Source organism: Myotis lucifugus, unplaced genomic scaffold (genome assembly GCF_000147115.1).
Source record: "Myotis lucifugus unplaced genomic scaffold, Myoluc2.0 scaffold_269, whole genome shotgun sequence".
In the NCBI taxonomy this organism is placed as follows: domain Eukaryota; kingdom Metazoa; phylum Chordata; class Mammalia; order Chiroptera; family Vespertilionidae; genus Myotis; species Myotis lucifugus.
In genome coordinates, this window is record NW_005871317.1 from 599583 (window position 1) to 626672 (window position 27090).

The 27090-nt window shown below is 47.2% G+C and overlaps 1 protein-coding gene across 2 annotated transcripts in view; it reads right to left on the reverse strand.

Annotated features, from left to right (window-relative positions):
- Positions 1-682: 682 nt before the first annotated feature.
- The window catches only part of KREMEN1 (kringle containing transmembrane protein 1), a 53315-nt gene continuing 26907 nt past the window's right edge, over positions 683-27090 (reverse strand). The window contains exons 4-10 of one of the 2 annotated variants that reach the window (XM_023762932.1): positions 18286-18410; positions 17453-17606; positions 13492-13824; positions 12424-12585; positions 11210-11294; positions 9521-9677; positions 683-760 (exon numbers count right to left, since the gene is read on the reverse strand). In XM_023762932.1, the coding sequence (XP_023618700.1) occupies positions 698-760; positions 9521-9677; positions 11210-11294; positions 12424-12585; positions 13492-13824; positions 17453-17606; positions 18286-18410 (1079 nt within the window). In that variant the 3' untranslated portion in view covers positions 683-697. The remainder of the gene's footprint in view (positions 761-9520; positions 9678-11209; positions 11295-12423; positions 12586-13491; positions 13825-17452; positions 17607-18285; positions 18411-27090) is intronic. The other variant, XM_023762933.1, reaches the window with a different exon arrangement.

Sequence of the window (27090 nt, forward strand, 5' to 3'; positions counted from 1 at the left end):
CCGGGTCTTGTCCCTCAGGAAAGTAAAGAAGCTGACGGTGCTTCTTGCATGAGTTATTTAACCTGAGCCTCAGTGTCCTCATCTGACAGATGGGGATAATAACAATGCTGAATGCATACAGTTGGTTGTGAGCATTAAACACGATGTGTGAACGTGGGTGGCACAGCACAGGGGGGCGGCTAACTTGCCACGGGCTAAGAATGGTTTTCACAGGTTTTAATTGCTGGGGTAAAAACAAAAACAAAAACAAAAAAACCCCACACACATTTGATGACATGTGAAAGATAAAAAATTCAAGTGTTAGTGCCCATAAATTAAGTTTTATCAGAATACAACCACCATTTACTTAGATCAGGGGTCCTCAAACTTTTTAAACAGGGGGCCAGTTCACTGTCCCTCAGACCGTTGGAGGGCCGGACTATAGTTTAAACAAAAACTATGAACAAATTCCTATGCACACTGCACATATCTTATTTTGAAGTAAAAAAACAAAACGGGAACAAATACAATATTTGTATTTGCATGTGGCCCGCAGGCCGTAGTTTGAGGACCCCTGACTTAGATAGTGTCTGTGGCTGCTTACGTGTGAGCCCTGGTGCCCCTCTCCCCACCCCCCCCACCCCCCTTGGAGTCACCTGGAGGCCCCAGGACTTGCAGTGACGAGGTCCTTGAAGGTCTCAGTGGGTGGGCACGGGTTCTAGTGGTTGGCCCCCAACAACCAGTGCGGGCAGAGTTGAGTAGTTGTGACAGAGATCAGAGGCTATATGGTTCAAAAAGGGTAAAGTAGTTACTATTCAGCTCTTTGCAGAAAAAAATTTACCAACCCCTGGAATAAACGCCAGACACTTAATAAGTGATCAGTTAAATGTGTCAATCATTCCTGTTACTATATTAATACTCCTGTTATCCTCTTTTGGTCTAGTTTTAACTTTCAGGTACCCATGCTTACGGCTTAATGGAGAGGTTCTAAACCTGAAGTCCATGGAGGGCTTTAGGGGGGTCTTTAACTCTCCAGAATTTCTATGCAGATTTTTATAGGCGGGATCTTTTGGTGGAGGGGCCTGATAATATTCACCTGATTCTCAAAGCGGTTTGTGTTCTCAATAGGTAAAGAAGTGTAGGTTTTTTTAAAAAAAATTTTTTTAAATTGATTTCAGAGAGGGAGAGAGAGATAGAAACATCAATGATGAGAATCATTGATTGGCTGCCTCCTGCACACTTCACACTGGGGATGAGCCCGAGACCAGGGCATATGTCCTGACTGGGAATTGAACCATAACCTCCTGGTTCATAGGTCTACGCTCAACCTCTGAGCCATGGCTGTAGGGCAAGAAGTGTAGGTTTGCTGCCTTCCTCGCCCCAGGCAAATTGATCTGTACTTTTCTGGGCTGTCTGGAAGCAACATCTGTGAGGGTGAGATATTTGGGAGCTCGGGGCCTCTCTCTGAGCCCACCTGCCTGCCCCGAGGGGCCTGAAGTGCAGCAGGAATAAGGAGCCCTCACTTTGGAGCGGGCTGAATCCTGGCCTTGCACTCTGCTGGCTGGGTCCCTTCTCTGAGCCTCCGTTCCTCAGGCTGGGCTGTCACGCGGATGAACTCAGCAATGTCTGTTGAGTGCTCAGTACAGGGTCTCACACACATACTGGTAGGGGCTGCAGAAATGTTAGCTGCTGTTATTATTGCGATTACTATCCCCATCCTTGCACATTCAGAAGCTCTTTCTTCAGCTTGCCCCGGGAGGCCCGTAAAAAGCTGCCCCGTATTAGGGTAAATATGAGGTTTGAATACCCCTCGAATGCTCTTGATCCGATTCATCTGTGGCACCAGCAACTAAGGCAAGTCCATGAAACAGTCACATGATCAGTGTGCAAAATAGCGGGCGCCCAGTTGTGTGTGTAAAAGTCCAGTGGCCTCATTTGAACAGGGACAGTGGTAAACGTTCCTAAGAGTGAAATAAGTGAAATCTGAAACTTCTCAGTTGCAAAAGCCTGGGCTGTTTTAGACCTTTCTGTTTCCCCTCGCTGAGGAGGGAGCCTGGACCTCAGACTTGGATCTATTTTCCTCCTAAAATGCTTCTCTGTGGGGCCTGGTTCCCCAGCCCAGTCCTCCACAGCTAGCAGGTTCATGCCAGGGCCCAGTGTCCAGCGTCGGGAGGGCTGGGGGTGTCCTTGCCCCAGGGCTGTCCTGGAGACGGGCCCCCTAGACACGGGCTGGTCCACGGCCAGCCGAGCCCAGTGCTGCCAGCCCCCAGTTGCCGGGTGTAGTCCCATTCAGCAGGGGCCTGGTGGCTCCAGACAACAGCTGGAGACCAGAAACGAAGACTTCCAGCTACAAGCAAATGTTGCTGCTACTTGAGGTTGAAATATTCTGTCCCCCAAGTTCCCCTTTCAGCCAAGCAAAAACAATCCCCCACAGGGACCCGACCCCGCCACAGAGGAACAAAAGCTCTCCAGTTCTCAGAGTCCCAGAGACTGGTCTGCAGTTTCAGGCTCACACAGCCCAGGGGGGAAGAGGAGATGATCATGTGATTTCCAAGCTTGGAGACAAGGTCACCCTTGTCCAGCCCTTTCCGTCTCCACAGGAAGAAGAGCCTTTGATTGCTTGACAAAGGACGAGGCTGATGCTGCGCTGGTGTGGGCTCCCCAGAGGGCGGGTGTTACAATGTCCAAATCTCTCAGGTTTCGGAAAACAAGGAGGTGAGGTTAAGGTCAGCGGTGCCCCAAGTCCGCTCAGAGGGGTTTGGGGTGCTCTTCCTGGTCCTGCTGCAGGCAGGACAGCTGCACATTCTGGCTGCATTTAGTTTTCTGCTGCAGGCTAAGCTGTCTCTAAGAAATTTACTAGTGGGCCACCCCATTTGTTTTCCACCAGCCATGAAAAAGATTTTCCTTCAGAATATATTCGCACATGACATATCTGATGAGGGGTTGATAACTAAACTGTATAAGGAACTCATACAACTCAGTAACATAAAATAATCTATCCAATTAAAAAAATGGGCAGAGGACAGAAAAAACATTTCTCCAAAGACGTACAGATGCCAACAGACATATGAAACAATGCTCAACTAATTATCAGGGAAATGCAAATCAAAACCACAATAAGATACCACCTCACACCTGTCAGAATGGCTATTATAAAAAAGCCAACGAATAACGTGTTGGTGAAAACGTGGAGAAAAGAAAACCTTGTGCACTATTGATAGGACTGCCAATTGGTGCAGCCACTATGGAAAACAGTATGGAGAGTCCTCCAAAAACCAAAAATGGATCTACCATGTTACCCAGCAATTCTACTTCTGGGTATTTATCCGAAAAGTTCAAAAAGATATATGCAGAGATTAACCAAATAACTTATATGCATCTATGTATAACCCACGGATACAGACAATAAAGCAGTGAAGGCTTGGGGTGGGGCGGGAGCCAGTTGGAAGGGGGTAATGGGGGAAAAATGGGGGACATCTGTAAGATTCTCAACAATAAAGAAAAATTTAAAAAAAGATATATGCACCTTTATGTTCATTGCAGTATCTTTTACAATAGCCAAAATATGGAAGCAAGCTAGATGTCCATCAATAGATGAATGGATAAAGATGTGATACACACAAACACACACACACACAATGGAAGTTTATTCAGCAATAAAAAAAAGAATGAAATCTTGCCATTTGTGGCATGGATAGAACTAGAGAGTCAGATGAAGAAAGACAAATACCATATGGTTTCACTTATATGTGGAATCTAAAACAACAACATGCAAATGAACAAACAACACACAACAAAAACAGCAGCCTCATAGAAACAGAAGGGGTGTGTGTGTGTGTGTGTGTGTGTGTGTGTGTGTGTGTGGGGGGGGTGATGGGTAGAAAAGGTGAAGGGGAATATAGTCGGTAACATTGTGATAACTGCCTGGTGACAGGTGATTACTAGACTTAGTGTGAAGATCGCATTGTAAAGTACATACATGTTGAGTCACCATGCTGTACACCTGGAACTAATATAACATTGTATACCAACTATATTTAACATTTCACAAAGTCAAAAAGAGCTCCTGGGAAAGAGAGAAGGAAAGTTCAGAGAAGAGAAACACTTGAGTGAAGCTTTCAGGGGCCATCATATTGCAACAGCCACCACAGGGCTGGGGCTGGCTGCTGTGGTGCAGGCCAAGGTCAGCTGGGGAGAGGACAGAGGGAAAGAGAGGACCATGAACTCCATGTCCAGGTAAGGTGCCTGCCAGAGAACTATAGGAAGTCCTCACTTAACGTCATTGATAAGTTCTTGGAAATGGCGACTCTACGTGAAGTATACTGAAACGAATTTTACCACAGGCTAATGGATATAAACAGGAGTCGGGTTCCTATGGCATATTTCTGCTCACAAAACATCACCAGACTTCTGAATAAAGACCTGTGAAAACACTTCTAGTATTAACCATTGAAATACATGTGAGCTGTATCCTATACACGTCTCCTTGTTCTTAACCCCCCACGTCTACTCTACAATAACGAGGCACAGCTACCATTTACTGAAACGATACTAAGATAATAACTCATCACAACTCCGTGGGCAGGTGCTGAATTGCCCCCATCTGACAGATGGGAAAGTAGGCACACCGGGCTGAGTCACCGGCCCAAGGTCACATGGTAAGCAGTGGGGTGGGGGTGTGAGCCCAGACCCTGAGTACCTACCCCTGGCCCGAGGGTGTAGCCAGCTTACTCTCACCTAGTTCTCCCCTCCCTCCAGGGCTGGTTTGGGGGCCTGGTCAGGTCGCCCGAGTCTCTCACTTGTGTACCTCCGAGGCTCTCATGGGCCTCCTCACCCTCGGTCTTACCCCACTCCAATCTGTTTTTCCTAATGCAAGTGCCTATCCCTCTAAACTAGGAATCTGATGTCACTGCTCCACCGAAACCCTCCGAAACCTCCCTGTTTTACACTTCCTGGTCCCTCAGCAAATGAGTGGTGGGAGCTGAATCCTGTAGGCTGGCTCCAGGGCTGTGCTCTCCACTACCACCCCACGCTGCTCTCTGAGCCCGTTTCCTCACTGGCGAAACAGGGCAACAGTACCTGTGGAAAGGGCTGTCAGGGTACGCACAGCGCCTGACAGGAGAGAGCTGGGCGCAGAGCGGGCGACTCACGGAGCTTCCATTGGTGTTATTACAAAGGAGGGTGGGCAGAGGAAGAACTGGCTCTCTGAGAGGCAAGACAAATTCCACCTGGGATAATAACTACATGAGTGTTTTAGACATCTTTTCTCACTTCATCTTCATTACCTTCTGGGGCACAGGTATTACTACATTTACAGGGAGGGGAAACTGAGAAGTGGATTGACCACCTCAAGGTGGATTCAAACCTAAGTTTTTCCGAGTGCAGAGCCTCGTCCCTGAGAACTGCCCGTCTCACCGGGTGGCATGCGGATTTGGAATTCCAACTCTTTCGGATCTTCCCAGCTGAAGATCACTGCGGGTCAGAGCTGCGGCGAGACCTGAGGGAACCTGGAGACACTTGGGAAAAACTGAGCCAACAGTGCGGCCTGGCATGGGCACAGGTTAGGAAGAGCGAGGGTCTCCCTGCACGCGACACCGTCCTTGGAGTTCGGGGGGCGGGGGGGCGGCGCCCATAAAGACGACAAGACAGGGCCCATCCCGTTTCTACAACAATGAGAATATTTATTTTCTCCAGGCAGTAAAAATAACATTTTTCTCTCTTTTGTAAAAGTTAAGTACCATTACATTCCATTTTCTTAAATAACAAAACCCCTAAAAATATATATTAAATTGTATACAGTGCGTCACACTTCATCTTATATTTTAAAATACATGATGTTTCTATTTTATTCTCAAAGTTGCATATTAAGAGCATATTTACAAATAAAGCCTTGTCATCCAAAGTCAAGATCCCCCCAGGAAGGTGAGCCTGGACGTGGGCAGGTCTGGACGCTGCGTGACCCCTGCGATGGCAGCTCCCCGCCACGTGCTCCCGAAGACACGTTCTTTCTGAAGCAGATTTGCCTCGGACTTTCTTCCACACCCCACTTCCGTCTTGTTGAGTATGCTGGACTCACAAGACAGAAGCCTGTGCAATGGGCACCCCCCTGGGTCTGCAGGCAGCGGGGGAGGCCCTTTCACCCCTGAGCCGGCCAGCCCGAGGGGAGGCAGCTGCGGCTGGAAGGTTTGAGAAATACCCCACGCCAGGGCAGCTAAGCTGAGAGACCTGGCCAGGAGGTAGAAGAGTGAGGAAGGTAAACAAAGACACCAGAGGAAACAAGTAAAAGGTTAAAAATTCCCAAGGTAGTAACAATAGCCGGCATCAAACACCACATAGGAGATGTGCAACCCAAGAGGGTGCCAGTTGACGGGGCTATGGCGTGGAGCTGGCCTGCTCTGCGGGAGACCTGGGGTGGCCTCGGCAGGCAGGGGAGACTGGGATCTCTGAGGCCGTCCACTAAGTGCTGGTGAGGATTAAGTGCTGGACGGGACGCACAGAGGCTTGGCGACAGCCTGTGTGCCCGCTGGTGCTGGGATGGCCTGGCCGGATCCTCAGCTGGGTCAGGCGACTCCTGCCTGAGCTGATGATGGGGCGTGTGGGGAGGCCTTTCCCCACAGGTCTGGCCTGAGGTCCAGGATGGCGGCATTCACTAGTGCTTTGATCTTCGTGGGTTTCTGACTGACTGGAATCTTGAGCCAGAGCCCACACTTCAGAAGTTACAGCGATCACCTTACCTCGCTTATTCCCAGAGGCCTTCTACCCTGTTCTGACATGGGGTATGGGGGTAGGTACCCGGGGTTCATCCTACTCCTTCTCTGCTCTGTAAGCAGCCGCACATGGGGAAGAACACGGGCACTGAGTGCCTTATAGAGGGGCCACGGGCACTGAAACATGGCTAAGGAAAGGGGAGGCAACAAGAGCAGTGGCCCTCCCTCATGGTGGGACGTACACGGAGAGCCAGGGCCTGGGTACCAGCAGTGAACGGGATGAGGAGGGCACGCAGGTCCTGAGGCACCTACTTGCAGGCTCCTCCACTCACCCACCTCAGGGCAGAGGCTGTGGACTGGATGCTTTCAGAGCCACTGTCCACGGTGGTCCCCAGAGCCCCCCCTTCCTGTTTCATCATCTTCCACTATGTGATCTGTAATGGACTTTTCTCAGGGTCACCCGTTCCAATCACCTCCAACCCCACTTTCTCTCTTCTAGAGCAGTGTCTTAAAAGGCCAAGTGCCCCCTGGAGGCACACCTCACCTCTTGCTTTCTCAGCTGTTTACTTAGCCACAGGGGACCCTCTGTGGGGTGTTGCTGACCAACCAAGACATGGCCAGGCTGTGGCCAAGGAGTGTGTGGAGGTTCAGCCTGCGACGGTTTATGGCTCTCTTCCCCCATGCTGTCCTGAAGCTGGTTTGGGATTCCCGTGGCCCCTCCCTGGGCAGTAAGTTGATCCTGGAGGCACTGGGCTGTTCCAGGACCGGCCGGAAGGAGAGCACTGGGGCGTCAGCAGCGCTTCCAGGATCTCTGAGAAAGGGCTGATCCTGCTGCCACTCAGGCAACACACTGGCTTGGGGCTTGGCCCCTGTGACCAGAGTGAGGTGAGCAGGGCGGGCGGGCGGCTCCCAAGGCCAGTGATCAGAGTAAGTCTTAGGCAGCCACGCTGCCTGTTGGCTGGGTGAACCCTTTGCCAAATCCCACATTCCCTTGGATGTGGGTCTATTCACAGCTCAGGGTCCTTTGTTACTGCACACCTGACACTTGTGTTTGAGAAGAGATTCCTCAAACGCCAGGAATAGCTTGGAAGGGAGACTGCACATGTCAGTATATGTCCAGTGGTCCTTGATTGGACAGACTTCTGTCTCCAGACCCCGGGTCTGCCGACAGCTGCTCCCGGGAAACGGCCCTTTCCAGATCAAAGCGTGAAGACAGCACCAAGCAGCCCCATGCTTGTGGTGGGTCTCACGTGGTGCCTGGAGAAGCGCCCCTGCCCCCCTGTGGACACACGGCCCTGTTCCCCCTCTAAAGGCCCCTCTGCCTCCAGCTCCTGGCATCTCTCCTGGTTTCCAAGTGTCACTTCTCCCTGTGGATACCTCCCCGCTGCCCTGCTTTTCTGGCAGCAGCCAGTTTCAGACGGGTTGCCAACGTGGCAGAACCCCAGGAAGGACCATGGCAGGTAGTGGCTCAGGGACTTGGGAAAACTCGGCAAAGTGCTGCAAAGAGGGAACCTGGGAGGCCAGAGGCACAGCAAGGCCCAAGGCCCGAGTGCCTGAGGGAGAGTCATGTTCTGACCAAGGCCCAGGCCCGGCCTTCAGAGGCCCAGGCTGCTCTTCTCACTGCTGCTGACGAAGCCTGCTTGTGGGTGGTGGGCACTTCTAAACTGGAGAGGCACTGACTCTCACAACCAGGGGCAGGGTCGTGTGGGATCAGGGGTAAGAGCTCTCCCTCCCCACCAAACCATTCCGTTCCCGTAGAAGGGGCAGAGGGGGCCGCAGAGAACATGGGCGCAGTGAGGGGTTTTCGTCTTCTTTCACAATGAGGGACAGCTAAAGGGGGACTGTGGCACCCTGTCTTCCATAATGCTGCCCAAATGCTAAGCCATGAGATTGATATTCCTGGTTCTGAACTGAGAGTCAGCTTAGAGAATCATGGAGAGATGAGGGCCTGGCTCAGGTAACACAGGACCACCAGCTGTTTGGGGCAGGGCCAGACAAATCCAATCCAACAAGAAGTTACTGAGCACCTAGACAAGCTTTCAGTGAAGTCACATGTGTGAATAAATCAATGGATGCTTTATACGACCACTCCACAAGCTTGCTCTGTTGGTCACCAAGCTATGGGAAGAAGCCCAAATGTGGGAGGCTTCAGGTTTGACATGAATGGGGGTCAGAAGACCTCATTCTCAGGCTGTCTAAGACTGGAGGAGGCCTTTTCTCATCCAGCACCCAGAGAGCAAAGCCCGAGTCAGCACAGAGCATGGGCCCTTTTAGGGCTTTGGGGATGCTAATACCCAGGAGTAGAGGACCAGGCCAACCCTCAAGAGAATTTCAGAATTCTCTGCCTGGCCTTCTTCTAAACCATAAAGACCAGGAGAAAGTGATCTATGTGTGGAAAAAAACAGAGAAGAAGCAAGCAAGACTCAAGGCACACTACACTTACCCACCACCTGACAGTCATCTAGAATATACCTGAACCCAGTGCTGGACACAACCATCTTTGTCATCTCAGCCCCAGTGTCCTGACAGCCCCATTCCTGGATCTCACACACACACACACACACACACACACACACACACACACACACACGAGGGCCAGACCCTGGGACGTTGAGTTTCTCTCCTAAGTGCAGCTGATGAAGCAGGACGAATCCAGGCTACACCTGCCCCTGCAGCAGGACGCCCCTTCCCAGTCCATTGGCAGGTGCCTCTGAAGAGGCCGAGGGAGAGGCAGGGAAGAGTTCATCAGAGGAAACCACAGGAGAGGTGGTCCCTGTGGCCTTGACTCAGAGGAACCTCCTGTCCTGGGCATGGGGGAGCTTTTAGTCACTCACAAGAGGATTACGGTCATCTTGTTGACTCTGACCCTTGAGCTTCTTCTTAAAGATGGAAATGGAAGTAGAAGGCTTATAGAAAATGCTCCAGATTTCTCCTGATGTCCCTGGTTGACGACAATCCCTAAGGTCCCCTGAAGCAGGAACACGATGTGATCTGTCAAACAAAAATAACGTAAGAGTTCTTCCTGCCCAGTAGAACAAAGCAGCCCAAACAACCTACGTCGCATGAGAGACCTGAACCTATGAAATGGGACGCTCGGTGAGGGGAGGTCCCGGGAAAGACCTAAGCGCTGCTTTTAGGGATCTGAAGGACTATTGTGCTGATGAAATGCGTCCTGGGGGGTGGGAGTGCAGCGGGGCAGATTCCAGCTCAGTTTAACAAAGAACTTGCTAACTCGCAGAATTATTCCAATCTGGAAAGGGCTGTCCTGAGAGATTGCATTTTCAAATTCATTTTTTTTTAAATAGAAGAATGCTTTCTTCAAATTACATTTATCTAGTTAAAACGGGACAAAGGCGGAACTACTCTGCAGGAATGGGTCCTGCCTCAGCACCAATGCTGCGTGGCAGGGAAGCTGCAGAGGGGCTCCAGGGTCAGGTAGGAGCCAGACGTGCACTTTAGGGCTTCAGAGTGCCGTGAGCTCCTGGGCCCTATAGGAAGCCTCCTGCTCTCCTGCTATTGTGGTAGACACGTGGTCAGGACTGTGCCAAGAGGCTTCCAGAACATGTAAATTGTGCCTTAAAAAAAAATATATATATATATGGCATGTGAGTGGGCTCAGTAAACAATAATGACACTGTTTCCACTGAAAAATGTAAAGCGCAGGGTGGAGAGATGTGTGGGTGGTCCCAGTCTGACCACAGCCTTCAGAGGGCAGTGGAGGAGCCGTCACTTAATGTATAAACGCCTGTGGCTGAGAGCTAGTGAGAAGGTCAGGGAAAAGTGGCTTTCACTGGACACCAACATTCAGGAAGGCCTTGAAATGCAGATAGCCTATATATCAATTATATCTCAAAAAAAGGAAAAAAAAAGAAAAAGGAGAGAGCTGCACTGGGAACCACAGGGAAGACAGAGTAGAAGTCCAGAAAAAATTAGAAAGGGCCCCCCCTCTGTAAACACACAAACTTCAGCAGTCCCTTTCCCGGAAGGAAGAACTGTTAAACCTGAACAGCAAAATAAAGGAGGAAAATGTTTTTTTTCCAAATGGTCAGAATTGAAGGACGAAGCTTCCGTGAGTTTCTTAAATAACTGCCTTAAAATGACTATTAAGAATAGTTAATAAATGTTAGATTCTCCTCCTAAGAATGTTTCCGGTTTCTACAAGGCACTGGGAAATATGCCTGGTACCATCCCAGCAATCTCTATTCCTGCATCAAGATCTCTTCAAGGCTAGCACAAGGCAAAACATGGAAATTGTTGTTTTTTATGCCCAGGTTATCTCAATCCCCCTTGAAATTGTATCATTTGGACACAGTAGCAAACACAATCACTCAGACCTTAGTGAAATTTGTCCAGTTGTACATTTCACTCTCCAGAGAATGAGGAATATCACTGTCATATGTTCCCTAGGACTAAGGGCTCTGGGATCATGTTCTGATGTTACGCTTTCACCCAGACAAACGAAGCTAGTTGAAAAGGAGCTCTGAGCCTTTGCTCCTGGAATTGGGCAGCTCTGTCGTACTCACCTGAACGTGACGTGCAGAAGGATCTTTGCTACAATGGCTGTGACTGTGAGGATGAGGAGAGTTGCCAGGCCATACACTGTCCATCCTGCAAAAGACAGGGCCCATCAGACCTGTTTGAGCTCAGTTTTCAGAAGGAAGCCCTGAGATTGGCAGCTCAGAGACGCAGGTCTGGCCAAGGAGCTCCCTGCAAGTGGGAAAAACGACCAAATGCAGCTAAGCACCAGGCCGCATGGAGTCCCAGCCTTCTGAGCACCTCGCCTGGCTTTAGGGCTCCCTCTTGGAGAGAGGCAGGCGGTGTGGTCCAAGATGCACTGGACTCAGAGTCGAAAATGATGGTGCACATTCTGTCTCTATTACCGGATCCACTGTGCAACCACAAATGAGTTACATAGACTCTGTGGGCCTCAGTTCCTCGCCTGAGGAATGAGATGTGTGACCAGTGCAATCCTATCGGGATTCACAAACAAATGACGTGGGGCAAGCACTAGAGAGGCTCTCTGCCCTGACCTTCTACGGAGGGTCCTGCGGGGACCTGGAGAACAGTCTGAAAATCTCTAGCCTAGGTAATTGCTAACAATACGCTGCAGCTCTATCAGCTCACAAAGGCCCCAATTTCCTTGGCAGAAAAGAGAGAATGGAAGTCTGTACCCAACCAAGTTAAACCACAAGACCATTACCCACTTTCTATCCTTCTCCTGCATGACTTTTCTTCATAGCTCTTATCACTATCTGACTTTTTATTTTGCTTCTTGTCTTTTCTTCCTACTTATAAACCACTGGAGGGAAGATTTATTCAGTTCATTGTATAGTCCGGTGCCTACAATAGCAACTGGTACCATTAAAGCATTTATGTATCTTTTGATCGAATGAATGAGTAAGTAGAGCTCCTGAAATTGCCAATTTAGGGAGCAACAACTTGGGGTTCTAGAAAGATATTCTCAATGTGAGAAAACACTGGACTAGCTGATTAATCATAATGTACAAAAGGCACACATGTTGTCTCTATGGAGGTGAGCATTTTTCCTTAAGGACTAAGGAGTCAAGCTAATGAGAACATGTCCCTCAAAGGCCAGGACAAACATGGTGACAGAGCCAGGACCCCCAACCTGCCTTGGAATGAGAAACACCCAAGAGTACTCTGATTTTGTAACTGCCAAAGACACTGCCTTCAAGCTCTGTGGCTTCCACCCGCTTTGATGGTGTCTGGGAACTGCTACCTGGGACGGTCTGTGGTGGGTGGCTGGGGCTGGTGGTGATGACGTAGAGGACTTTGGAGGACCGGGCAGCGCTGATGCTGAGGTTTGCCTGCTCCGTGATCACCTCAGCCAACGTCTGGTTGGCAGTGGGCCTCTCCTGTGGTGGTTCTTCCTTAACAGCTGGAAGATCAAAAGGAATGAACTGGGGGAAAGCTGATAAAGAAAATGAGGAACTAGGGAGGAGGAGGCACTGGTTCTATAGTGGAGCTCCTGGTTAGTAGAAAGGCTGTTTTCTCTGATCCAATTCTGGATGTAATTCTCTCCACTGGCCTCCACGCAGAACCTGCCAGGCTCTGGCCCTGAAGAAGGCAGAAGGAACGCACTGTCAACTTCTAATCATCTGACTGGTCTGTCTGTGGACACCTGAGAATACTTTATCATTTCCTACCCTTGTGCCTTTGCAGCTATGGCTCCTTCTGCCTGGAAAGCCCTTGTCTTTTCTCTCTGTTCACCCAAATCCTACCTGTTCTTCAAGACTGTCCCACCTGTGGGGTGGCCTCCGCCCTTGAACTCCTTGTAGCACACACTGAGTGAACTCTTCTTGAGGCCCTTGACATCTAAGACAAAGATTAGGTCTTAGACACCCCGTGTTTCTCACGTGCTGGCAAAGATATGTGCCTGGAACACATGTGCCCACATTAGAGAGACATAGAGTGGGGCTTCACTTTAGGATTTAAAGAAAGATGGGAAACCAATCTTCTGTGGGTGGCTTGGATCCTGAGAGACAGGGTGATGGACCAAATGACCTCCTTAGAGCCTTCCAATTCTATCCGCCTCAGTTCTTTCTTTTGGTTGTTCTTTTAACCCTCCCATGGAAACTGTCATTAGGACTACTAACATGGCCAACATTACAGGTTTCACCTCTTTTCTGTATCATGAAACATATACAAGTTATGAAATGGGAGGGGGGGAAACCCGCAAGTTAAGTCAGTAGCTCCTGACTAAGACCTCCCAGCAAGAACTGCCCAAGCTCCACAGGTCACCAGGGTGTCCAAGAGGAGCTGGAGACACACAGGCAAGTCTTACCTTGGTATAAGACAGCAAATCCCTGGGCCTGATTGATGCGATCAGAGAAGAAATACAGAATGACAAAATCCAGGGAGACATTAAAGGACAAAGGTGGGCGGTTCCTTCCATTGAAACGGACCAGGACTTGGTGGGTGTAGCCGTCCAGCAGCTCCACCATGTCTGCGGAATCCCTGATGTCAAATAAGGTGAAGTTGAAGTGGATGTGGGAGGCTCCCGGGACCCGAATGGTCCAGTAGCAGACCCTCCCTGTGGCGTAGGTGTCAGGGAAGTCAGGGGAATAGACTACAGAAGTCATGGCCGAGTAATTCCCACCGCAGGCGCCGACGAGAGCTGTGGAAGACAAAAGGACACGGCCCTCAGCTTGAGCTCAGCCACAGGGCTCACTTTCCAACCAGTTACAACCAATTCTTCTGAACTTCTGAATGTGATCCAGTTTAGGACATTGTTTTTAGTCTAGAAAGCCAGACTGTCTTCTGTTTCGGGATCAAATCACCAAATGAATCACTTAAACCCTGAACAAATGACTGTGGAAGCTTTTTTTTTCCCCCCCAGGAGACCTTAGAATTAGAACACAGCACAGTGGTGTGGCCTAGGTGGGGGCCAGGCTGGAGTCAGAGAGTCTGGGTTTGGGACCAGCTGGGCCATGTGATCCTTCACTTCCAGGCCTCTCACTTCTTTCAGTCTTGAGGTTGGAGAGACCACCACCTGCTCCTGTATCACATGAATGTGTGAGGACAGATGAGATAAAACAGTGGGCCCTCTTTGCAGGGAGGCACTCCGTGAGGGAAAGCCGTGAAAAGGAAGGGCCTTACAGCACTGGGGCATCTCTGATACCTTAGAGGAGCAATGCACACGACGGTCCACACGAGAACTGACTTTCTGCCTGGAGGAGACTCACTCGGTCTGATCACTGTGTCAGCACGTCTGATTTCTCTGGACTCCGTTTTTGATTTGCAGGTTCCAGGAAGGGGATACAACCACTTGACTGTATCTTATGTGGTGAAGTATAAACAAGGTCCTGGACGTGAACGTCCTTGAGAGGGAGTGTGGGGCTGGGATTTACAAAGCTTTGGGGGAGTTCCACTTCCCTTTAGGATGTAGAAAGCAGTAAGAGGATGCTTTCATCCAAACAATGAAAAAAGCTCAAAACTTTTATCAGCCTGTCAGAAAGCTGAGGTCTGAAGACAAAGGAAATTTAATTCTAAACAGTAAGAAGCCCCTCCAAGGAGAGTCGGACCACACCAAAGTGTTTCGTCTTTGACAGAGCAAGAGGAAGAGGTAGCCACCATAGAAGCAAGTAAGAAGCAAGCAGCTAAATTTTAACAAGCCCCTGAAGGTTGAGTGTGGGCTAGCCTCTCAGTCTGGAGCCCCAGACATAACAGGGGTCTGCACTCAGTTGCAGGCAATTCTGGGCAGGCCTACCCAGCACCCACCACAATCCCCTCCCAAAGGAAGCACAGCCTTAAGCTGCTGGGAGAGGGGCAGCAAACCTTCTTGCTCCCAGAGTCAGGGTAGAAACAAAACCTGTTTGCCCCTAGGGAGAGGGAGTAGGAAACTCTCTCCTTCCTGCCAAAGTAACCAGGCAAAGATCTGCTTCTGGGGGAAGAGCAGAGGCAAAAGCCACCAACCCCGGGTTGCCCTGAGCCCAGGATCCTGCACCAATGAAAGCAGGGCAGGAAACGCTCTCCTTCCCAAGAGCCACCACCGATGCAAGGAAGTGGTTAGCTGCCAGGGAGAGGGGGGTGGTGCAGGGATGCTGAAAAGGTCCCACCCCATGTCCTGTCTAAGACTGAGGATGGACAGGAGGACCAAGACATCTCCCCATCCCTTGACCTCACAGAGCACAGCATTAAGTAACAGGCAACAGCACTGAGGGAGGGGAAGACCCCCTGGGTGGCATAGGCATGTAGCAACTACTCAAAGCTGAGGGTGGGACAGGAACACTGAAGAAGCCCACTGGCATCCCAGGCTCCACACGAAGCACAGGTAACAGCAGCTCATCACTGAAGGGATCTGAAACCTGATGTGCATTGAAGACAATGACAGAAGCAAGAAAATCCAAACCCAGCTCACTGCCGACAAAGGCTCAGTCCCCACACTGCACAGGCCTGCCCTTTTCCAGGGGTAAGTTCTATTGCCCTCAGCCTCTGCCGTTCTTCTGCACATCGTGTATGGCATTCAATAAAATATTACAACACACACATAAAAGCAAGCAAGAAAGAAAAAGGGGGAAAAAGACTAACTGTCAAGAGATAAAACATCTGGTATATATATATATATCTCAAATTATTATGTTGCAAACCTAAAATGAATATAATGTCAATCATATCTCAATTTTTAAAAAAGAGAGAGAAGACAATCCACAGAACCAGACTCAATAATGACCCAGACATTAGAACTACCAGACTACATGATTATACAGAAAGGACCTAGTGGAAAAGATGGACCATATGCTTGAACAGACTGGAAATTTCAGCAGAGATATGAAAACTATATAAAAGAGTCAAATGTAAATGCTAGAAATAAAACAAACAATTATCAGAGATTAAAAAAATCCCTTTGATGAGCTTATAAACAGACTAAACAAAGTTGAGGAAAGAATAAAATAATTTGAAAATAGGTCAATAGAAATTATCCAAAATGAAAGAGAGAAAAAAAAAATAAGTGAAAAAGGCAAAACAGCACCCAACAGCTGTGGGATAATATCAAATGGTCTAACAATATGTAATTGGAGTCCCAGAAAAAAAAGAAAAAGAGAACAAGGCAGAAGAAATATTTGCAGAGAAAATACATGGCTAAGAATGCTCCAAGGTCAATGAAAAGTAATCTAAGAATCTCACCAAACTCCAAGCAAATAAATTAAAAAATAAACATTAAAAAAAACCCATACCTAGACGTATCATAGCTAATGTTGAAAACAAAGATAAAACCCTGAAAGCAGACAGAAGGGAAAGCCTATATGTAGGGGAACAAAGCTGGAGCAGACATCTCTAGAAACGATGCAAGCCACAAACAAAGAAGAAATATTTTTTTAAGTACTAAAAGAAGGAAACCTGTCAGCACAGAATTCAATATCCAGCAGAAACATTTTTCAAGAGTGAAGGTGAATTGACTTTCTCAAACAAAAGCTGAGAGTGACCATTGACAGCAGACTGGCATTAGGGAAAATGCTAAGGAAACTTCTTTAGGCCACATGGAAAAACAAAACGTGTGACCTGATGTGTCTGGTTCATCACGTTGTAGCACGTGTCAGTTTTTCATTTTATTATGTTATTTAAAAAAAAATTTAAATTGATTTTGAGAGAGAGAGAGATACATCACTCAGTTGCCTCCCATATGTGCCCAAACCGGGGGGATCGAACCCATAACCTAGGTATGTGCGCTGACTGGGAATTAAACCTGAGACCTTCCAGTGCATGGGACGATGTTCCAACCAACCGAGCCACACCAACCAGAGCAAGAGGATCTTTAAAAAAACAAAAAAATCAAACAAACAAGAGAGGCCCTGGCTGGGTAGCCCGGTTAGTGAGAGCATAATTCCGATATGCCAAGGTTGTGGTATCGATCCCCAGTCAGGGCACACACAAGTAACCAATGAATGCATAAATAAGTGGAACAACAAATTGATGTTTCTCTCTCTACTTTCCTTTCTCTCTCTAAAATAATCGATTTACACACACACACACACACACACACACACACACGAGGATCTTAAAGCTAATACTGAGTAATTATATCAGTGTTTACATCAAATTGGAAAGGTCATCTTTCTAGGACAGGGGCTGAGTCTTGTTCAGCGCTGTATGGCAGGGCCTGGTCAGTGCCTGGCCTGCAGTAGGTGCTTAACAAGTATCACCAAGTGAATAAAATAATACATGGAAAGAAGTGGGGGCAGGCTTGTTCCCCTGGCCCAAGGGTTCCTGTGTCTTCAACAGAAACAGGCACAAGGCATACTCACTGTCAAAGAGGATGATCCGGCCATCGCCACCACAGAGCTGGGTTTGATCCCCGAAGCAGACGCTGTTGCACTCAGTACTGGCTACCTCCCCATACTTCCAGTAATCCGGATTGTTTCCACAGAAGCAAGCATAGCCTGACTCCATCCCAGCAAACTGCCACAATAGAGAAGCAGGACTTGGTAAGTGTCAATCAGGGATGTCAAGTGAACCGAAGGATCCTGGCAAGGTTGGTCCCCAGAAAGCAGTCAGCCTCATCTTCCCAGCCCACCCTTCCCCTGGGACCTCTCCTTGTCCCATTCTTACAACAGGTCATTACACACTGAGGGAGGGAAGAGGAAGAGAAAAGGAAAGGGAAGGGAGGAAATGAAACAACTTAATTTTCTTATTTTTTGATATAACAAACAATAGCATTATTGAATCTTAATGGCCAACGAATGAATTTCAGATAGAGGAATAGATAGGAAGAAAATATTTTGGACTGGTGTCCAGGCTAGGCCCCTGAATTTATCAAGGAAGCAACCACTCCCTTGGTTTATTCCCAGATCGCCCATAGAGCCAGAGATGTTCCTGCTCATAACATACACGGCACAAGGAAATATGTAACTCTGTCAGAAGTCAAATAGGGATGCAGATATTGGGGGTTTTCAGTCTTTGGACAAGAGAACTGCCTCATACTCCTCATTCCCAAGCCCCACTCTTCCTCCAACTTCTCCTTGGCGGAAAAATAGAGATGTATGGCTTCACAGGTTATATTTCAAAAACTTATATATAGTTTAAAGTCATTTTTACATCTTTACCTGTTTCTATAGATATATAGCCACAGAGCAGTTACCTTGAACCTCTGACTCCGACAAAAACTGATGCAGGTTTGTATGGTAAGTTTGTTAGATGTTTTACTGGCGCCAGTTAGAGGAGGTGGGTTTCCATGATCCTTGTAGCAGCCAAGGTTTCCAGGCACTGTAGAAAAAAGAAAAACAAAAGAATTTCACAACATCTGGCTGTGAAACAACAAGAAGGAAAAGTGTTTTGTGCCAGGTACTTTCATCTCAGCCAATATTTCCACTCCTAAGGCACAATAAATAACAAGTAACAAACTTTAAAAATGGAAGCCTAGTGTCTTCTGCTAAATGCCACGCTTTTGTTTTATTTTGAAGAGTATGTGAGGCCCATATAACTAACCCTATGAAATTTTTTTACCTGTTCACTATTGACAGAATTTAGTACTGAAGAGAACTAGAAATACTTTCCTAAAAATAGAAGCTACAATATATAAACTGTTTCAGAATCACTAGAGAGCAGGAAAAACCCTTGGAAGCCCATCGTCCTATGCCTTGTACCTCCCCTTGTTCCTTAAAAAGCTCCACAGATGGGTTTCCTCAAGATCCTTGGTAAGTGTATTAGTTTCCTATTGCTACTAGAACAAATTACCACAAACCTAGCGGCTTAAAACAGCATAGATTCATTATCTTACAGTTCAGGAGGTCAGAAGTACTAAATGGGTCTTATGGGGCTAAAATCAAGTGACAGCTGATTTTCCCTCTGGAGGCTCCAGGGGAGAGCCTCTGTTCCTTGCCTTTTCCATCTCCTAGAAGCTGCCCCTATTCCTTGGCTTGTGGCTGCACCATTCCAGCCTCCGCTTCCATCATCACATCACCTTCTCTGGCTCTGATCCTCTGCCTCTCTGTTATAAGGACCTGTATGATTACATGAGACCTTACCTGGATAATTCAGGATAATCTCTCCATCTCAAAATTCTTAACTTAATCATACCTGCAAAGTCCCTTATGCCCTGTAAGGGATTACATAGACATTTTTTATTTTTATTTTTTGGTGGGGGCATTATTTGGCTTATCACAGTAAACATTTAGTGTTTCACAATCACACAATCAGTTTGTTTGGTCTAGTAGAAAAAGCTGTATCTGACAATAAAGAAACCTGAATATATATATCAATTGTGGTAGACAACTTTCAAGATGGTCCTCAATGACTCCCACCTCCTGGTGGTCATGCCCTTGTGTAATCCTCTCCCCTTGAGTATTGGTTGGACTAGTGAGTTGCTTTTGACCAACAGAATGTGGCTAAGTTGTTGGAATACTGCTTCGGTGATTAGGTTACAAGAGATTGTGACTTCTGTCTTGCTAGTAGATTCTCTCTATTGCCTTCTTGGCTTATATAGTTTTATGAAGCAATATGCCATGTCAGAGAGGTCATGTGACAAGGAACTGAGGATGGCCTTTAGTCAACAGCCAGCAAGAAAACAAGACCTCCACTTTCTACAAAGACTGAATCCTATCAACAATGATGTATGCTCGCAGTAGATCCTCCCCCAGTGGAGCTTTCAGATGTGACCAGAGGCCTGGCAGACACCTAGACTGCAGCCTTACGAGAGACCTTGAAGCAGAGGACCCAGAAAAGCCATGTGCAGGTTTCCTGACCCACAGGAAGTGTGAGACAATAAGTGTATGTTGCCCTAATTGGTTGCTCAGTGTTTAGAGCGTTGGCCCATTGACTGAAGGGTCTCAGGGGCATGTACCTGGGTTGTGGGTTCGCTCACTGTCCCCAGTCAGGGCACATGCAGGAGGCAACCAGTCAATGCGTCTCTCTCACACTGATGTTTTTCTCTCTCTTTCCCTCTCCCCCTCCCTTCCACTCTACTCTCTCAGAAAAGCAATGGAAAACATATTCTTAGGTGAGGATTAACAAAAAAAGAAAAAATGTATGCTGTTTTAAGTCACTACATTTTGGGGTAATTTGTTATACAGAAAGCGCTAATACACCTATATAATACATACTAAATAAATGTTTATTGAATGAAGGAATTAATTTATTGTGGCCCATGCACAAATCAACATCTGTGTTATTAATTTATGAATCACTCCACTATCAGATGAAGGTCTTCCCTACTTTCTCTATTTGGTTCCTCACAGCTTATAGAACTGAGTTATAATAAGACATGAATGAGGCCTGGTCCTAGAAGCACTTTTAGGTCAGTTAAGAGTGATATGTTTTCAACTCCAAAGTAAGCCACATAGACTCTTAGAAAGCATTTTTCCTTTATGTTTACGGTTGGAAAACAGCATGGTCCAGTTTAATAAGCTTTATATCCACATTAGTCTTTTGACATCTAAAAATACACACATATGTACGTATGTACACACACACACTTTTAATTTCTGCCATCATCTACCTCTCACCAGCTCATTTTCAATTGGCAGGAAGGATCTCTGCTAACCCCAAAAGTCCCCCTTCCCCCTCTAAGCCAAGTGGTTGCCCTTCTTCTTTACGTCACATATGGTTCAAATATAACAAATGTGGCTCACCACACACATGCTAAAGTGCATCTTTCGGAAACAAACCAAGTCTCTATAGTAGCAAATGTAAACAGAAAAACTCGGGGCAGTAGAAGCCTGGTGTTCAGGGGGCCTGGCTTGGGAATGGCTGGGTTTTAGAGTTTAAACAAATGCAGTGAGTCAAGCATCTCTAGCAGGGAGTGCATCACATAAGCCACGTTAAAGGGACCTTGCATATGGAAACCCAAGCCATGCACTTAATGGTTCTTAGTAAGAACTACTTGATCATGATCATTCTGGTCATTTACTTTGATTTTTGTCTCATTTAGTCCATTATGCTCACCAGTAAGCATGTTATTAGGTATTAGTTATAGAGAGCCCAAGGCACATAACCATAAATGTGAAGATTAGACATAAACAAGGCCATGGGTTGCATTAATGCAGCTGGAACCTATTCACAACAATTTGGCAAGCAAATCCAGGCAGCTCATGTTCCACTGAAGCAGTGAGGTCCCAAAACACATCCTAAGGCAGATCACTGGAAATCAGATCACAGCACGTTGCTGCTCCATCCATCTGAATATCAATGGCCTGAGGTATCACCCTTGCCGTCCAAGTTAATCACTTGCTGGACACTGTCAATTCTACCAGACATCTGTCCATGTCTCTCTGTCCCCACTGTCACTTCCCCAGTTTGGAACATCATCTCCTCCCTCTTGGGTTGCTGCTTCAGCCTCCTATTCCATCCCTGTTTCTAGGCTCACCCTACTCTAATCTAATTAGTCTATTGCAACCAGGATAGTCTTTACAGTACATTCCAGGCAGAATGAGTGGCAGGGGCAGAGGCCTAAGATAAGAATGGCCTTGGCCTTGCAGGAACAAAAAGAAGCGAGTATGGCCAGTGACACACACAGAGAAAAGTAACAGGAGCTGGAGAGGGATGCTTAAAGCTGGGGACCTGCTTAAAATCCTCGAAGATCCCTGGCTGCCCCCCAAGGTGAAATCCAAACTCCCTCACATGTTACACAAGGCTTTCCCCCTCTGAGCTGCTCCCCTTCCCCATTGGATGACCCCTCTATCCTGGGCTCACGCTGTATCTATAGGTCAAAATAAATCATAGTGTATTTGCAAGTTTCCCAATTGCACACTGCACTCTGGCCTCTGGACTTTTGCACATGTTATTCCCTCTGCTTGGAATATTCTTCCCTACTTAAGATGCAGCCTGAGCATCATTTCCCTGGGAAGCCCCCATGGCCCTCCCACACACAAGAAGGTTATATGTCCCTGCTATATAATCCTATAGCAGCCTATGCTGAACTTGATTCTGAACATCTGTTTATGTGTCTCTCTCCCCAATTACCCAGAAACCACTTAAGCGTAGGACTATCTTTTGCACACCATTGTATTCCTAGGGCCTGGCATGGTCCCAGTCACATGGCAGGTGCTCTAAAACTGTGTTAAATGAACAAATGTTCTGTGTCGCCAGCTAAAATCATGGAGTGAGTGGGTAAAGGCACTTCTTAGGCAGCAGTGAATGAAGAGCGCAGAGTAGAAGGGAAGAGCAGAGCTGATCTGTAACAACATTCACTTAAAGTGAGTAACCATTGGTTTTGAAACCTGCCTGCTCACTGTCCTCTTTGGCAACCTAGAAATACCATTTTAAATAACGGAGTTTTCCATAAAGGTTAACTTTAATACTTAAAATTTTATCTTTATCATTTTGGATGAAACCTTTCTAAAATGCATTAGCTATTTCTTTTTTTTTATTTAATATATTTTATTGATTTTTTACAGAGAGGAAGGGAGAGAGATAGTCAGAAACATCGATGAGAGAGAAACATCGATCAGCTGCCTCCTGCACATCTCCTACTGGGGATGTGCCCACAACCCAGGTACATGCCCTTCACCGGAATCGAACCTGGGACCTTTCAGTCCGCAGGCCGACACTCTATCCACTGAGCCAAACCGGTTTCGGCATTAGCTATTTCTTTTAAAACAACAACACCAACACACAAAAAACCCCAAAAACTTTAACCTAGTTTAACCTACTTTAAATTTTCTTGGTGGCTTGAGATCATCAAATATACTTTACTAAATGGCCCCAGACTGGTGTGCTATTTCCTTCTTCTTTTTTTTTGAAGGGTGGAAGCTCTCTCCGAAGAGCCCAGACTAGCTCCTAAGCAATACTATTCTCCCAGCAGGCCTAAGGAAGCCAGCCTCGGTGTGTCTCAGTGATTTCCACAGGCACCTCTTCCTGGAGAGCCAGCAGTCCTTTCAACCTCTGGCTCCTAGGCCAAGTGTGCTCACTTATGGGTCCTTTCCTCTAAGGCAGTGGTTCTCAACCTTCCTAATGCCACGACCCTTTAATACAGTTCCTCATGTTGTGGTGACCCCCAACCATAAAATTATTTTCGTGGCTACTTCATAACTGTAATTTTGCTACTGTTATGAATCGTCATGTAAATATCTGATATGCAGGATGTATTTTCATTGTTACAAATTGAACATAATTAAAGCATAGTGATTAATCACAAAAACAGTATGTAATTATATATGTGTTTTCCGATGGTCTTAGGCGACCCCTGTGAAAGGGTCGTTCGACCCCCAAAGGGGTCGCGACCCACAGGTTGAGAACCGCTGCTCTAAGGCAATCATATGGAGACTGGGGCTTCCCCATGGCGTGGGTCAATTTGATTTCAATGGACTTAGCCCAGAGTAGCCCAGCCAAGGCCTAAGAGCCAAATCTAGTCCCAAAGGCTGCCACTAGTTCTGAAGACCTGACCTAGCCCCTGAGACACCAACCTAGAGCCGAACAGCCAAAGCCAGTCCCGAAGGGTGGAACCCACCCCAAGAGCCAAGCCCAGACCTGGGAACAGCTGTAGCCAGTCCCGAAGGGCGGAGCCTAGCTTTTCCAAGTTCAGTTTTATCAACAGTAGAATGAGGAACAATACAGACCTCAAAGGAGAATTAAAAGAAGATAATGCAAATAAAGTAAACACTACAAGACCTGGCAAGATAGTATGTGCTGAATAAATAGTGTTTATTATCATTATATGGAATAAAGCTTTCATCATTCACTGCACAAACAGGAACAACTTGCTTAGTAATAGAAACATAAAACAGCGTTGAATTATAAGACAAAAATCAAAGGCAGCCACCTCAGAAAACTGGGTTTGATTCCAGATATTCAAATGTTAATCTCTTGCATTTATCTGGCTAGCATACAGTGTGCTTTCATGTAAGCATCTTGCATGAAATCCATAGCCCTTCAGGAAGGCAGGACAGATGATGTTATTGCTGTGTGACAGAGAAGAAACCAGCGAGGTTAAGGGCCTTAGGCGGGGAGGGGGGTTGGGGGGGCATACAAGATGGAAATGGAGAGCAGAGTGGCGCTCTAGGGGTACCGATTCTCACACCATAGTTTTTTTTTCTGGTGTCCCCGGCCCTTTTCCTGATAGGCCCAGTCTGGGGAGCTAAATGAACTTGACTCCCTGAGATTAAAGACAGAATTTTAAAACACATTAGTCCCTCAACGCCCTGTGCACCACAAGGCCAGCCTCTGAAACAGTGGCAGCCTCTACATGATGCCACTGCCCTCTGAGTCGCACTGGAAACTGTGGCTCCAAGTCTCCCCGGAGAAGACACGTCATGGAGTCTTCAAAAGCATTACTGGTCAACTGAGTGGATTTCCAGGCTGTAACCCACCCTCAGCTCTTCCCAGAAGCAGAGAGGAAAACTCCATTTGAAAAAGGATATTTGTTCTCAAATTCCTTTTCATTTCCAAGACCACTTTAAAGTCCTGTGGCTCAGTCATGCATTTTTCGTCTTACCAAAGAGGCCTCATCACTTTCAATTTTTAAAAAATCATCTTAAGATACACACGAACCCCTTGTTTATCATAGCTGATGCTTTAAAACTCATGACGGTTAATTACCAACATTCTCTTCAGATGTTCAGAGTTCCTGACAGATATTAGTTTTAGAGATGGCTGAGGGGAGATGGCCCTCTATTCAGATTATCCCAGGAGCTATTGTTCTTTGACTATCACAAGGGACTGTTGGAAGCAACCAGGCAGGCTTATTAAACACCTGCTACATTCGGATATAACTGTGGCCTCACTGTGAAGGTGCTGCACACATCTCCATGGGGCTTCCACAGCTGAAGACCACCTACTGCCCACGCACCTTCTCAGAGATCCTGCTCCCACAATGGCTGCTCGCTGGGGAGAGGCTACAGGACTCACGCCTTTGGCCACAGCTTACTCCCCCTGGGGCCACCAGATTTCTCTCCCAGGAAGCTGGAATTGGGATTCCAGTTAGTGAACTGTAGGCACTGGATTTATAGGGTTCTGTCAAGTGGGAGTAAGGCGACCAGCCATGTTTGAGCCATGTGAGTTGATGGGTGAGCTGATTCTGTTGGTACACAAACAGGAAGAAGGATGATAGCCATGCTGAGAGAGAGACAGAGGTGGGAGGCCATGTGGATCTAGAGAGAGTTGGCAAGAGGGGAAATTTTCTTCCCAGGTTCTTGGGACTCTGGGGTTGAATTTTATGATATACTCCCAATGTCCTTCCAATAAATCAATAAATCCGTTTTGCTCAAGTCAGCTTGAGGGAGTTCTATTCCTGGTTATCAAACAATTTCTAACAAAGACATAAAGCAGAACCATTATGGTAAAAGCTCAATATGAATATGCATCTTCCGATGGTAATTTGCATAAGCAGAAGTCCTGACTGTTACTATGTTTTCTATTCCAGTGCTCTGGTCAGATCTGGGACATTTGTTTAAGAAACTAAAAGCGCCCTAGCTGGTTTGGCTCAGTGGACAGACAGAGTGTCAGCCTGCAGACTGAAGGGTTCCGGGTTCGATTCCGGTCAAGGGTACATGCCTGGGTTGTGGACTTGGTTCCCTGTAGGGGCCCTGTAGGAGGTAGCAGATCAATGATTCTCTCTCATCATCGATGTTTCTATCTCTCCTTCTCCCTTCCTCCATGAAATCAATAAAAATACGTTTTTTTAAAAAAAGAAACTAAAAGCAAAGTTTTTGTCCAATGTTTTAGAAAACTTTCCTGAGTCTACAGAATATCTATTATTTTTTCTTATAAGTAAAATCTGCTTCTTTGGAAATGATGCAGTGACTCTGCTTATTTTAAATGTCATTTAACCTTGTGTGGCAGAGCCCATCTCCTGCCCCAGGCACTCAGCCTTGGTGCCTCGGTGGCAGATCTCTTCTTTCTGTGGTAGGCAGTTAGACAGACATGAGCAGAGCAAGGAAGATAGACCAAGTACAGAAGGTCACCAGGGTGCAAAGCCCTGGGTGCCAACAACAGCCAAATCTGGGAAAACAAGAACCTCCCTCCCAGGGTAACCTTTTCTCCCCCAGCATCTCACTGGTTATTCAGTTTGGACCCTTCCCTGACCTTTCCTCCCCTGGCATGTCGCTAGTCATGTGGTGGACCCTCTTGGAGAAGGAACAAGGAGCCAAAGAGTGGCCTCATGCGCATCCCACGTGGGCCCCTGCATGACCACTCCCTTAAGCATCAAGCCCTGAAGATGACGTCTAGGCCTCAGTAGTGTTTCAGCGCGAAGCCAAGAAAAATAGCAAAACCAGACAAGTGATGCTTCTTTGGCTAATGACCCCCTGCCCTGGCCAACCAATCAGTGCAGACCACCACCCTGAAAGGACACACCTGGAAAGCTGATGAATATTCTATTGAGATCCTCCCCTGGGACTTCCCCTAAAATCCCTACCCTTTGGACCAGGACCCAGTGCGCTCAGCTCAGGAGCATGCTCGTGCCTTCCCCCTCCTCCTCTTCTGCTCCCTAGGCTCTTTACCCTTCTCTTTCCTAAGCTCCAAGGGCCCTCTTTTGCCTCTGTCATTTGTTTCCTGAGCCCATTTCTTCTATCTCTGTGACTTTCTAAATAAACTTTCTCTTATAGTTTAAGTGTTAGCTCTGAATTCTTTCCCAGCCAGAACTCAAGTACTGACGTTGCTGAACCAAGGTTTGGTCTGACCCCAGTGGCCTAACACCTGATGCCATTCTCACCTCCAACACTTCCATGGGAACAAGGACTAAGTACACACACGACTTTGCTGCGTGAGTCCTATCAGAGGACCAATCATTCAGAATACTTCCATCAGAGAATCAATGGGGGAAGTGTAGATTCACCCACACTCTCAGCCTGTGACCATGAATATGCTGAACCCCATCCTGTCCATCTAAAGCAGCGGTTCTCAACCTGTGGGTCGTGACCCCTTTGGCGGTCGAACGACCCTTTCACAGGGGTTGCCTAAGACCATCCTGCATATCAGATATTTACATTACGATTCATAACAGTAGCAACAT